The following is a 14,700-nucleotide window of genomic DNA, read 5'->3' as shown; positions in this document are numbered from 1 at the left end:
TCTTAGTCAATATGTTAATGTCCAACTCATATGAATAATCGGGTTATCATTTTGTAACTTTTAAGAGTCATGTGACTCAACAAAGTAATATCTTATAATCAAGTGACCATTTAATAAATTTTTATAGTCGAAAGACTCAACAAAAAATATCCTATAATAAGGGTACCATTTGTATACTTTAACCTTAATTTAATTATTTCTAAATCAATGATTCAATCGATCGAACCTATATCATCAATAAAATTTAAAAAAAAAAGTATAATAATCCAACACTGATTTTGATTAAATAAGATTAGTTCTGAAACAACTAGTGGAATATCATAGATAAAGATCACACAAAACCAGTAAACAAACTGGTGAAATATGACAATGACCCCTCCCCAACATACTGTTACCATAACACAAGAGGCTATAAACTCGGTGCTTTTACTACAAACATCAAAACAAAGACCATCCCACACCACAACTATAATTAAAATCCCTTTCCCCCTCTCACATTCATGCTGTGAGACATAGTAATAAATTGTGTCCTTAACATAATCATAATTACTTTTTAAGGTCATTGCGACACCGTAATCTCGAGTGGAAAAGGGAAAGGTTTTCAGCACTTGGGGAATGGAGTGCCACAGGTGGTGGCGACCTTCCTGGCATTTGGGGTGTTAACAAATTTCTTGAGATTTGGGTTCCTAAGGTATTGGCAAAGGCAAGGCTTCTGTTCCTTGATCTTGCTGCAGCACAGTTTGGACGGTGGAGACGATGATGTTATGGCACCCACGCAGGGGCTCAGCTCCGTTGGGCTGCATGTCTCCGCCGTCGTCACCTCCGCTTCAGCCAGCAGGAGTAGCACCACCAGCACCGCTGCCGACGCAGAAACTGCCTTGTATGATGCCTTCATTCTTCTCTTTTGGTTGGAGTTTTTAGTCTCTCTATGACCTCTGTGGGTGGTGGTGGGTGGTGGGTGTTGGGTGCAGAATCTGGTGGGTTTTGCTCCTGATTTATAGTGGCGGGGGTTAGGTAAAAATGGGAATTTTAGGTGAAATTAGTGGCAAATTTTCATGTGGGAATTTAGAAAGAGTGGGGGATTGTGAAATATAAATAATTTTTAGTTGGTCCTACTTGTATGATAAATTCGGTGGGATTTACCAAATGAAGAAATCCCCATATGAATATAAAACTAAGATGTGAGATCCAAGCATGCAAGTGAAAGCTACTTGATCTAATGATTTCAAGCCACTTTAGCAAATAAAAACAATTCGGAAAAGCATGTATAGTAATAAAGAATTTGATATTTTCTAAATAAAATTTTGAGTTTATATTTTATGCATGAGAAATATAATTAAAGAATTATTTTGGTTCAAAAATTTAGTTTAGTCCAATTCTAATTTTAATTTATGAATCTTCATAGAAATGCTTTCCACAATGCGGTGTGGACAGAATGAATTTCACTTGTACTTTAGCTAAAGCCTTCTCACAGTCTTCGTTCACACAGAGATTAGGGAACAATGGGCACCGAAAGATGAGGTTTTCATTTCGTTTACGATAAGTAAGCACGTGAATTCCTTTTCAATCAGATCGATTCAGTCCAATCATTTAAACAAATGAAAAGAAAATCAGTAATGCCTATTGGCCTTAATCATGATTAATACAGGCAGGAATTCTACTGCCACCCACTCTAATGTTATGATCAAGTCCTCATTGCAATTATTTACTACAATCATTACTTTTCTTTTTTTCCATTTTTTACTCTAAGTAGATAAGTTTTTAAACTATTCATTTTCATCCGTTTTATTATTTAATTTTTTATTTTTTTAAATCTATACTAATTGTTTAGTTTTTGTTTCATTTTAATACACTATTATTAAAAGCTTAACGGACGAGCTGACGTGACATAAATCCAATGGATGAACAACCAATTTGAATGGTGGACCACTATGGAATGATGAGTCGATCAACATGATCTAATTTTAGGCCCATCGGACGATGGACCATGGAGATCGAATGATGAATAAATCAAAGAGTTCATCATCGATTTGGGGGATTGGCGCATTTTCCGATGAAACAGAGACCAAAATCACATTTGGGAGTCGATAAGGTATGGGCTAAAAAGTTTGAGCTTCATCGGTCAACGGACGCAATGATCGTCACTGTAGACGCGGTGGCAAGTGAGTTTGTCCCTTAATTTTTTAACTGCGAGATACTAAAATGAAATAAAAACTAAGCGTTAGGTATGATTTAAAAAAGTGAAAGTTTAAGTAATAAAACGGATCAAAACTAATAATTTAGATACTAAATACATAGTTTACACACAAAAAAATTAATGCTCCATCAAATAATTTACCGCATGCATTTAGGTATTATATAGTTAATTAATATAAAATTAGAAAGAAGAGACACATAATTAAAAATAGAGGGGGAAAAATTATTTTTTCCCCTCTAGTTCCAAGACTTTGTCTTTACTAATTTGGATCGACCTGGGTCACACACCTAGATTTAGTGGGTGAGTCTCCTAGCAGGGATTTTCTGCATACATAAAGATTCGAACCTGAGACCTTACTTAAACCATATCAAATTGCTTACCACTTGAACTAATTCCGTAGGTAGAAAAAATAAAGTCTTACTTTCTATTAAATTATATGTTTTTAAAAATAAAGTCAATTTTAGAGTAAAAAATTATAAAACCGTTTTGGAGATAAATTAAAAGGGTAAACTACATAAATGACCACATAACTATGGGTTGGGTTGCAAAATGACCACCATTTTCAAATTTGCATCAATATGACCATTGAACTATTTAAATAGTTTCAATATAGCCACTTGTCGTTAACACTTAACGAAAGTGTCTACGTGATAGTTAAACAAATTGGTATAATAAGAGCATGAGTCCTTGTAAAAATACATATTCATGGCGTTGGAACCCTAGTTTGTTTTCTTCCATTTTGGTCACTACTTGTGTATGATTTGTTTCCTTGAATTTTCATTTAATGTATTTTGATCTTGATTATGTTTTTAATTTGTCTAATGAATTAATTTGAGTATTAACTTTAAAATATTTTATTCTAGTAATGTATTAAATTTATAGATTAAATCCCTTAGATTTTAGAATTAATCAATTTGACCACCAATATTAACTTTAATTCTTAATTTTTAATTAGATCATAATTTCAATTTAATTTAATAATTTTATTTCTCCAATCAAATTGTTACACATGTCATAATATAATTAGAGGTTTTTTTTATTTTAATTTAACTAATTTAATAAATGTTCAATCCAATCAAAAGGTGACATGTGTCACCTTTGGAATTGAAGTGAAAATAAATAAAGATGAGTTTTAACATCCAAGAAAATCCAATTGGGTCCCAAGGGTAACCTGTGCATGCCTTAACCACTTAGCTAATTCTCAAGCTTGTTATTGAGATAATACATATGTTAAATAACTTGTTCAAGTTTAGGTAAAAAAATTAAAATAACTTAATTGGATTTGAACCCAAAATTAATTAGTAATCAATCCTTAACCAATAAACTAAATCTAATATTTAGGTATCAATTATAATATTATATATTATAATTAATGATAAAAAATAAAAATGGATAGGTGAGAACTTACATATCTAGGCCAATTGAGAATATGACAACACTTAAATCACTAAAACAAAAAATCTAATAGTTTATTTATAATTGATTTAAGATTTTAATATTTTAAACTAAATTTCTTGTTTTCATATTTATTTTTTAATGATTATATATATGAAATTATTAAAAATAATTTAATATTCAAATTACAATATATATTATATTATAGTTAATGATAAAAAATATATATTATATATTATAGTTAATATTCAAATTATAATCATAAGATTGTGACATGTGTCACAATTTTATTGGAGAAATAAATTTATTAAATTAAATTGAAATTAGGACCTAATTAAAAATTAAGAATTAAAGTTAATTTTGGCTACCAAATTGATTAATTCTAAAATCTAAGGGATTTAATCTACAAATTTAATACATGACTAGAATAAAAGATTTTAAAGTTAATGCTCAATTAAGACATTAGATAAATTAAAAGCATAATTAGGATCAAATTACATTAAATGAAAATCCAAGGAAACAAATCATACACAAGTAGTGACCAGAATGGAACAAAACAAAGCAGGGTTCCAGCGCAGCGAATAAGTTACTATACAAGGACTCGTGCCCTAATTATACCAATTTTGTTAACTACCATATAGACACTTCTAGTAAGTGTTAACGGTAGGTGGCTATATTGAAATTATTTAAATAGTTCAGTTGTCATATTGATGCAAATTTAAAAATGATGGTCATTTCGTGACCTAACCCATAGTTATGTGGTCATTTATGTAGTTTACCCAAATTAAAAATGTAACATATTTATTATATAAGGAGTAATAGAATAATTTGAACTCGAAAAAGAGTTAGCCGCTTGAAATAATAGCATAGGCCTCTAATCTCACTTTTAGTCTTCACGCCTGCCTTGTTTCTTGTTCCCCCTCTCTCCGGTCTACGAAAGTAGAGATTTGCTATTTTTTTTATGGTGTGCAATTATTATCTCGCTTTTTGCAAACACTATCTTATTTATTTTATAGGGTAAATTACAATAAACGAATAACTTATGATATCTCATATCAATTTGCTCGAGCATGTCAATGTATTTCTAGTCTCTCTTAATCAAGTGTCATGTGATATAACTCCTATTATGTAGGAGGGACAAATCCTATCTAGATAATTCACATCCTATTACATATATCATGATATGTTCAACATCAGTCTTTATAGTGCGACCAGTTACGGAGCATGTTTGACTGTATCAAAACACAAGAAAATATTTGTTGAGATAATAATGATTTCAAGTTTGAGGATCATACATGTAGTAACCACCATGAGCAATATTGTGGCCGTCACATAATAATCCAATATATATACTCATAACGGGTCAATCTAATATGTCGTTATCTAACAACATACTCATATATCGATTTTGACATCTTTTTGTCAATGAAAACTCGTTGTCATGAATCAACTATATGTTAGCCTTGAACGTATTATTATTGTCCACGCCCATAATAATACTCAGCTAAGGATCTTTCAATAACAAACATATTATTATTTAGACTTCATCATGTTTCAGTTTATAAAAAACACAGGGATATAACTAAATAACAATAATGAAAATGCCTTTATTAAATAAATACAGTGAAAAAATATGTTTATACAATCATCTTATGATTGATCTTTGGGCATACTCCAACACCCAAGACCCCGTACCACTAACACATGACCACTATCCCCATTACCCCTTACCATAAACCCTGAACCACCAACCCCAAACAACTGACCAAAGACCATTAGCCTAGTCTCATAGACCCCTGACCTAGGACCATAGACCCTAGACCCATGACCACTGACATTGGATCATTGACCTCGAACCACTAACACTAACTATTAATCTTAAATCCTAAACCTCAAACAATTAACCCATATTCCTAAATCCTATACCCTAGATCACAGACCCAAGACCACTGATCTTAGATCTCGAACCATTAACTTTGAACCCTAAACCATTAACCCTAAACCATAAACACTGACCCTTGACCCTTGAACCCTGACCTCAAACCTTAGACTAAGGACCCCAGATCCCAAACTTAGACACCAAACCTCTGACCTGGACCCCAGACCCCTGGCCTCAAACACTAGACCCCTAACCATGGACCTTAAACCCTTAAAGTTAAACCTTAGACCAATAACCCTTAACCTTAAACCATTTAAACCAAACCCCATACCCCTTACTTAAACCCAAACCACTAATGGATTCTAAACCCTAAAGTACTAACCCCTAAACCCATACTACATACCACTAACCATTGACCCTTAACCCCAGATCCTGGACCCCAGACCATTAACCACGGACTTTAGACTTCATACCTGGTTCCTGGACCACATATATTGGGCCTCTGACCCTAAAACCCTTACCACTAACCCCAGATCTCAGACCACATACAATTGACCAATAATCTTGAATCATTAACCATGAACCTTAGACCTTAAACCCTTAACTTGTAACCTTAATCCTTAGATCCTTAACCCTAAAACCATGACTCATATCCCTATACCCAATACCATAGACCTTATACCCCTTACCTCAAACCATAAACCTTAACCCTAGACTTCAAACCACCAAACCCAAACTATTAAACCCATATTATTAACTTTGAATGATGAACCCTAACCTAAACCCTAAACCATGACTCCCATACCCTAAATCATATGCCTTTAACACCAGACGCCTAACCCTAGACCATAGACCTATATCCTTGAACCTCATACCTTGAACCATTAACCCTTAACCATGAAGCTCAAACTTTAAACCCTTAACCCCTAATCATATACCTAAACCTCAAAACCTTATCTTAAACCCTAGACCCCTTACCTCGACCCCTGTCCCTTAACCCAAATCTCTTACCCTATACCACTAACCCTAAACCACTAACTATATATGTTAAACCTCAAATCACTAATATCAAACCATAAATCTTAGACCTTGGACTCTAAATTTTAAATCTCTAACCACTAACTATGAACCCCAAACTACTAACCATGAACCCCAGACCCTAACCCTTATCTTAGAACATCATACCCCATACAATTATCCCTAGACCATTAACCCCTAACCTCAGACCCCAGACCACTAAACCTGGACGATTAACCACGAACCCTTAACCCAGGATATTGGACCCCGATCCCCAGACCATTAACCTCAGACTCCGGTCTGATGATCATTGACTTTGAATGTTGTAATCACCATTTTAAATGACTCATACATACCTTAAATTACATTACAACACAAACATACTCATTACCCAAATGAACAGATCCATTAATCCAAATAATACCCAACAAAGGCTTATCATTGCAAGTATTGGAGATTAGGTTTCATTGTAATACCCCTAAAATTTGGTTAGTGAATAAAATAAAAGTTTTGAAAGTTTGATGGCTAAAGTATAGGGACCAAAAATTTAGTTTTGAAAAGTTATATATTTTAGACACGATAAATTTGGCCTAAAGCAAGGATTTTCATGCTAATAAGATTTTCGGTACGGAATTTGTGTTAAAAGTTATAAAGTGATAAAATTCGGTATAGAAATCGGATAGCCGGATTGAACCGAAATTTTACGAAAATTTGAATGATGTTAGATAATGGTTAGAAATATTATTTCAATATTTTAGATCAGAGAAATTTAGCACAAATCAGTGTAATTTTTTAGATTTGACCGAATAGTTAAATTTTAGTGACTAAAATACAATTTTTGAAAATTGTATGGCCAAATTAGAAAGTCAAAGTCAAATTGATTCATCTTTGACTAGAGAATATTTTAGTGGAAGATAATGCAATATAATTTGGTAATTATTAAGATTCATTAATGGTATAAATGAAATTTCTCATTAAATGAATTTAAAATTCATTTAATTAGTTAAATGCCAAGTGTATTAGTTGATAAATATTAGATTAATCAAGAAACTAAGCATATTTTTCTCGTATTCTCCATTGGGCCGTGAGTTTTATAGTATTCCGAAGTTAAGTTTTATTTTTTTATTTTTGAAGCCATACACTTGAATTTTGGAATAAGCTATTAGATAGAGAATTAATCTACATGAAATTCTCTATCATTTGGTATAAACATTTCATGGTAATCATGTTTATTTTATGAGACAGGAAATTAGGGTTTATGGATTTTGAAGAATTGATGAAGGATTTTTATGTTAGTGATGTTGGAGATTAATTCTAAGGCGTAAAGCCTTGTTGTGTATTCGACCATGTCTAGGGTTTTATGAAATTGGTTGATTTTGGTTTAATTTGATGTTGTGATGGTTAGAATAGCATGAATTTGATGTAAGGAAGTTGAATTCATGCTTGAAATTGAATGGATAGCAAACCCTAATACACTAGAAAGGTTCAACCATAGGGAGAAATTTGGGGGGAAATGTTGAATTTTTTTCTATGGTCTAGAATTGATATTAGAAGTGTTCTATGTGTTTTGGAGATCAATTTGGAGCAATTTAGAAGCTTGAAATAGAAAAAGGATTAATTTACAAATTTTGAGAATTATGGGATATTATTATATAAATGTAATAATTGGGGTATTCAATGTTAAATTTTAACATTGAAATGCTGAAATTTCAAGTTAGGAAGTTGATTGGAACCAAATTATAAGTTTGGTAAATTTTAGTGGTGGAATTCGAAAAGTCTTAAAATTTAGGGACTTTTTTATGAGCTTGAAAACATGTTGGTATTATTTTGAACAAGAAATTTCAAATCTGGAAATTTTAGTAATTAATGTTCAAGGATCATAATGATGAAATGGTCATAATGAAATTTTAGTGATTTGTGATTCATGAATATATGTTCATTTGGTAAGCTAATGGAATTATGGAATAAGCTTAGGATGTTAATTAAGGAAAGCTGCCTAGAAATTATGATTCGAGCAATAAGTTTAGAAAATCACCATAAATTATACAGAAGTGATTAGAGGATGATCTTTGTACCATTGGATTCTTATATCAGTCTAGTTTCGTTTAAAACAAACAAATACTGTTTTTGAGGAATATACAAAATGATATAAATTTTTAATCGAGAATAAGTCATAAAACAGGGTAGCAAATTATGCTCAAAACAACTTTTTGTAAGTCAACTTTGAAAATTCACTATAAATTGTAAAAGTTGAATTAAAGGAAGTTCCTTATATGGTTAGATTTTTATTTGAATTTGGTTTTCAATAGTATAAACGGAATAATTTTAAGTATCTAGATTAATACAGAATAATATTTCTTTGAAGATAGCACAAACTGCCAGAGTATGAAATTTCGATAAATTATGTAGTTGAACCAGTTGAAAGCAAAGGATTAAATCTAAAGCTTTGTGAGGCTTTTCCATCTATTGAACCACTAATGAAGTAATTGTCATCCACAGGGTTAAACTGAACACATGTTACTGCAGCATAAAAAGAGAGGTAATCCTTAATCAGTGGCAAGGACAAGATCATTTCCGAAAACGGACAAACTAATAATTCAATTAGATAATTGCATGTTAAATAATGCACACACACAGACAGCGAAAGAATCAACAAGAAGCGCACCATAATTACTATGAGCAAACACTTTTAGGCAATGGTCAGATCCAACTTGCCACATACGAACGATTTTATCAACAGAGAAAGACAGCAGACACTGCAACATGAACACACAAGTGAGACACATTAAAGGAGAATCATAGATGAAAGTTTCTCTTCTTCCTTCTCTTATTTGGTGGTGATTATGAAAAACATAGACATAAATCAGTTGACTTACATTTTTCTTTGACCACGAGAGATCCAGGATATCACCATCATGCCCATGGAACTCACGTAATGGTTTCTCCAATATCCGAAAAACTTTGGGAGGGAAGATAACACATGCTGAATCAGAAGTTATTCTCATGCTCCTTAAATTTCATGCTTTTTCCTTATCTACAAAGAGGGGTTTCAACTCGGAAAGATGATTCATTGTGAAGTACATGCAGGAAGGATCTATTTCTGGAATGTCAAGGTCATTGCATCTCTTAGTCTTGTAACATATTTTGTTGGTGCAGCAACAGTCTGCAACTAAAAGCTTTAATTCAAAAGTTGTAAACTTTAATAACCGAAAGCCCAATTTCACTTCACTAAGCTTAATAAACATCCCAATATGCAAAAACTAGCAAATGCGAAACAAATTCAATGCCTTAGCACATCATCAATGCCAGAAAAAAACAACTTAGTCCTTTGTTAAACCAATATTTATCACCCCCTTTCTTTACCTTAACAGCACATTACCATTTTCTCGAGAACCAAACAACTCTCAGTTTCTCTTACATAAGAAGTTCCAAGGTCGAAACTGAAGCCATCTATAAATTTTAAATCTTGACAAAATCGGAGCTCTGCGACTCCACGATCAGAACTAAACCCAAGCAGTCATTGACGTGGACGATGACGAAGCAGGTGAAGAAGACAGTTCGGAACTGCTGCCAGAGTGAACTTCGAGCATTTGGGTTTTAGCCCAGCTGAAGCTTCCATTATATTGATACTTTAAATATACAAGAACAAAGAGAAACAAGGAAACATAGAGAAATCAAATAAACTAAGAATGGAATTAGGATCACGAAATGATTTAAAAAGAGTGCAAGAAAAGGAAAGGTAAAAACCTAAGTTTTCTAGAGTAAAAAAGAAACATAGAGAAAGTTCGAGCAAGAGAACGAACTAATCGTGCCACCTCGGTCGCCGAGGGAGATATTGTTGAATAGATGGTCGTCCGTCATAGCGGTCGTTCCTCTTCCTCATTTCCCTCTCCCTTCACCACTTCCACTTCCAATAACTTCCGGCGGGAATAAAAAATAGGTGAAGTGGGAAAATGAAAAAGGGTTAAAGGGATGTGGGATTTAAAAATTGTCGCTAAAGCACGAGTCTTTAGCAGAGTTTGTATAAAAACGCCACTAAAACACGAGTCTTTAGCGGAGTTTGTATAAAAACGCCACTAAAGCACGAGTCTTTAGCAGCGTTCGTAAGAAAACACCAATAAAGTACAAGTCTTTAGCGGCGTTTGTATGAAGATGCCACTAAGTACGAGTCTTTAGCGGCGTTTGTATAAAAAACGACACTAAAGTACGATTATTTAGCGGCGTTTATTCTAAAACCGCCGCTAAAAATGTCGCTATAAACTCATTTTGTTGTAATATCGAGTATTTATTATTGTTTAGTAAGATTATTAATATAACATTTTTATGAAAAAGAATATTAAAACATCAAAATTTAATCTATGAAATGAAACATGACATGACGATTAGATCATATTTTTATCGTCATTTCTAAATGTTTGTAGTGATAAAAAAAACTTTCCCTAACTACAACCTTTTTAAGCCAAATATTCATTGATTTTGATGTTCAAGGAGTCAGAAAATCATGATGATCACGAAAACATCGATTGCTTGTCACTATCCATATTTTGTATTTATTTATCTCTATTAAAATTAAATTATGAATTGAGTTAATATCATGTGGATATCAACTCAGTTTGCTTAGTTGTTTACCATTTTCCTTTGATTTTCATACAATTATTTTGGGTACTGTGGGAAGGGGGAACCAAAGTGTAATTCATTTAGGCGTCACCAGTACGGATATAAAGGGTTGTTTGAAGTGTTGGATGGTAGGGTGACATTTAACTCATTCATTTGATGTGGGACAATGGGATTTCTCGGCCTCACCATTTCAATTGGCTGCTGCTGCTGATGTTACCTTACCGCTGCTTTCAACTTCTTAGTTGTGGTGACTTGTCAAGTAGGGCACAGCGTAAAGGAATGGAACAGAAAGAGAGATTGTATGAGATGAAACTAGATTCTTATATTTATATATATATATATATATAACAAGTTGGAAATTTTTGATAATTTTGGAACTTTGAATGAAAAATTGATACAAATGTTGTTAAAGAAAATATGAAACTAATTGTTGGTTTGTACATGTGTAGACGTGCATGATGTGAGTAACGTGAATGTTCGAACCAGTTAGATTCTTTATGGGATTACATATATTCTAACCTAAAGGTGAAATATTTTTTCTCAAATAGAGTATACCGTTTCAAAATTTATTTTGAAATTAAAAGGATAAATATTAAAATGTTTTTTTTTTGCTTGGCAATAAATTAATGCTTAATTGCTTGATTCACATTAATGATTTGTTAGGTCAAAAACTTTCAATTGTTCACAATGTGAAATCCCTATAAATACCGTGTAAACCTATTAGGTTAAACACAATTAAAACAACTCAAAAACTATTCTAAAAGTTTTTCTCTCCTTTAGTTTTTTTCGGTGATAGACGAAGGCAATGAATAGTTCGTGATCTCGTTAGCTGTGTTATTGTGCGCTGATCATCTCGTTGTTGTATCCTGCGAGACAAACGACCAATGATCTAGAGCACCAATGACTGACCGAAAAAATTTCTTAAGAAAATTACGTAGTTGCAGGCTTCAACCTGTTTCCAATCGATTGTTCCGTAAAAATTTGGTATCTATTTCTATATCTTTCTTTCAATTCTTTAATAGAATACTTTTTCTCATGTTATTAATCGGGTTTTTTTGTTCTATTTTGATTCATGTACAAGAACTTTACAACAAGATCATATCGTGGAATTAAATGGTATTTCCCTAATCAATTATTTAAATAATATTTTTTTTATCTTATATTGTTATACTTCTTACAAAGTAGACCAAGAATGCACGGCTATTGGTATTGACTCATTCTTCTTGTCCTTGTCCGGAAGCTTTGGCCAGTTTGTGTACTGAGAAACCTTGCTTGATGTCGGCTTAATTTCGAGGGACCCCATAGGTTGATAAAAGGTTACTTGTACGCAGCCCAAGTATCAATATGTTGGCTATACATGTTATCTATTATTATAGTCATCGATCGTTGTTCACAGATACATGGGTGGTGCCTCGGGGTGAGGGAATTACTTTAAGGATGACGATAAACAAAGGCATATAAGCATATAATATAGCATCCGAATGTTTGACAGATTACGTGGTGGAGTAGACCGGGAAACCCCAAAGAAATTCCTTATCTTGAATAGTGCGTACGCAATCTTTACGCGGAACTCGAAGTTAAGACTCGAACTTCAAACCTTACTTCATGTGCACCAAACTCGAATTTAAATTGAAAGTATCCCATCAAAGTGAACTTTCAGAAAGGCCTGATGAAGTTCATCTTCATCAAAGCCTGCTGCCTCCAAATTTTAAACTGCAAAAGCATAACAACACAGCAGAAGAAATGAAAACCAGGGAACAAACAACAATTATATCATTCCGACGTCGTGCTTAGAAGTAAAGAGAAGGGGAATTGAAGAGTATAAGAGGGGTTGAAGATGATGACAGAAGCATAGAGAGCACAAAGGAATGGGGTGCACATATATGCACACCGTCATCTGTGCTCTCTATCTTCTGTCAACACCAATCACCAGTGCCTCCTCTTATTTCTCTCCTTCCCCCTTCTCCTGCTCCTAAATGTTACTTTAAAAGGAAAGGGAAAGAATATTGGAGTGAGGAAACATATAGGGTTAGGATGATCTATAGGAGTCCCCTAGGCCTCTATTTATAGAAAGAAATGGTAAGGCCATCGGGTAGATATAACTGGATGATTTAGGAGATGTACTAACAAGCCTAAAATCTTTTTACATAAAGATGGTACAATATTTTTCCTTAGTACAATATAACAACCCTAATCGTATAACCCCTTCCTAATATGCTCACCAACCCTAATTTTCAATGAATCTAGACTAATACAAATCAAATACCATAAAAAATTCACGAAAAGAATTGATATAACATACACAAATGAAAACCCATTACATCAAACGCAACGCAATTTGTTAACGATCCAGAAACATCGCAATGCAAGTTGGCAAGAAAGATGGAAGGGTCAAAAGGGCAAAGGTTGAAGGCATCCTTCAACGCACATATCTTATCTTGAAAATGTATTTGAATCACCTGTCACTTGCACACTGTTGGAAAGAGGAGAGGGGGACCAAATGGGGCGGTGGATTCTAATTACTTGATTGCTACATATTTCCAAATTAGCCCTACTTCCCTTGATTACGTGCCTAGACCCCATACACAGCTTTCTACTTTTGGATGCCCCATGCATATAGGGATGTAAAAAAACCCGAACCCAACGGGGAAAACCGAAAACCGAATTAAACGGGTCGGGTTCGGGGATGATAAACGGTGACGGAGAAAACCCATTTATTTTAAACAGGGATGGGGATGGGGACGGGTTTAGTAATCCCCGCCCCGATTACCCGATTATCCGCTCCGATACCCGACCCGATAAATATTAAAAATAATTATTTATATATATATATATATATATAATATTAATAAATTTAATTTAAATAAAAAATATATATTTAATTTAAATATATATATATACCTGGCCCGATTCTCGGCCCAATACCCGACCCAATACCCGGCCCAATACCCGTTTAAATAACCGTTTATGCTAAACGGGATACCCGTTTCCCCGCGGTTTTCCCCGATTACCCGACGAGGATCCCCGTTTAAATCCTTGCAGTTTTTTAAACAGGGACGGGTATCGGTTTTTTAAACGGGGACGGGGACGGGGGGACCAATACCCGGCCCGAACCCGGCCCGTTGCCATCCCTACATGCATCATAAAATATCTTCACTTCGATTCCCTATGCCACAACAGTTGTATAGTATTAGAATTAGGGATGGTAAGTTGTATAGTATTAGAATTAGGGATGGTAAATGGGTGGGACACTGGTAGATACCTCTTCTTTCATACTCGTCTAATATTATTGTATCTATCACTTATCTACTATATATATGATAAGTAAAATTTTTAAATTTATACTCGTCCACATGTGTATATTTTCAAATCTATGCTCACTATCCAATTAAATATTTATCACCCATTCCGTACATATTTATATTTGTCTATATCCGCCATATCCGCATGACAGTAACCTCACATATTACATAAGTAACAAAACATAAAACAAAACATAATAAAATAAAACCAAGTATTAATTGAGTTTAATCCTAACATTTAATTAAATTACAAGTAATGCCCCATAAAATCTTAAGATTTATAGAATAATATC

General features: G+C 33.5%; 1 protein-coding gene across 1 annotated transcript; it reads right to left on the bottom strand.

Annotated features, from left to right (window-relative positions):
- Positions 1-259: 259 nt before the first annotated feature.
- Positions 260-985, bottom strand: LOC120184068 (non-specific lipid-transfer protein 2-like). The gene has a single exon (XM_039188634.1). The coding sequence runs from the start codon at positions 893-895 to the stop codon at positions 602-604; it is 294 nt and encodes a 97-aa protein (XP_039044565.1). The 5' UTR covers positions 896-985; the 3' UTR covers positions 260-601.
- Between the last annotated feature and the right edge of the window lie 13,715 nt (positions 986-14,700).

The sequence above is a fragment of the Hibiscus syriacus genome, unplaced genomic scaffold (genome assembly GCF_006381635.1).
Source record: "Hibiscus syriacus cultivar Baekdansim isolate YM2019G1 unplaced genomic scaffold, ASM638163v2 tig00112857_pilon, whole genome shotgun sequence".
In the NCBI taxonomy this organism is placed as follows: domain Eukaryota; kingdom Viridiplantae; phylum Streptophyta; class Magnoliopsida; order Malvales; family Malvaceae; genus Hibiscus; species Hibiscus syriacus.
The sequence above is the reverse complement of the archived record's forward strand: the minus strand, read 5'-3'. Positions and strand labels throughout refer to the sequence as shown.

What these genes read in the sequence shown, in the direction of transcription:
- LOC120184068 (XM_039188634.1), bottom strand. Translation starts at nt 895, where the DNA reads ATGAAGGCATCATACAAGGCAGTTTCTGCGTCGGCAGCGGTGCTGGTG.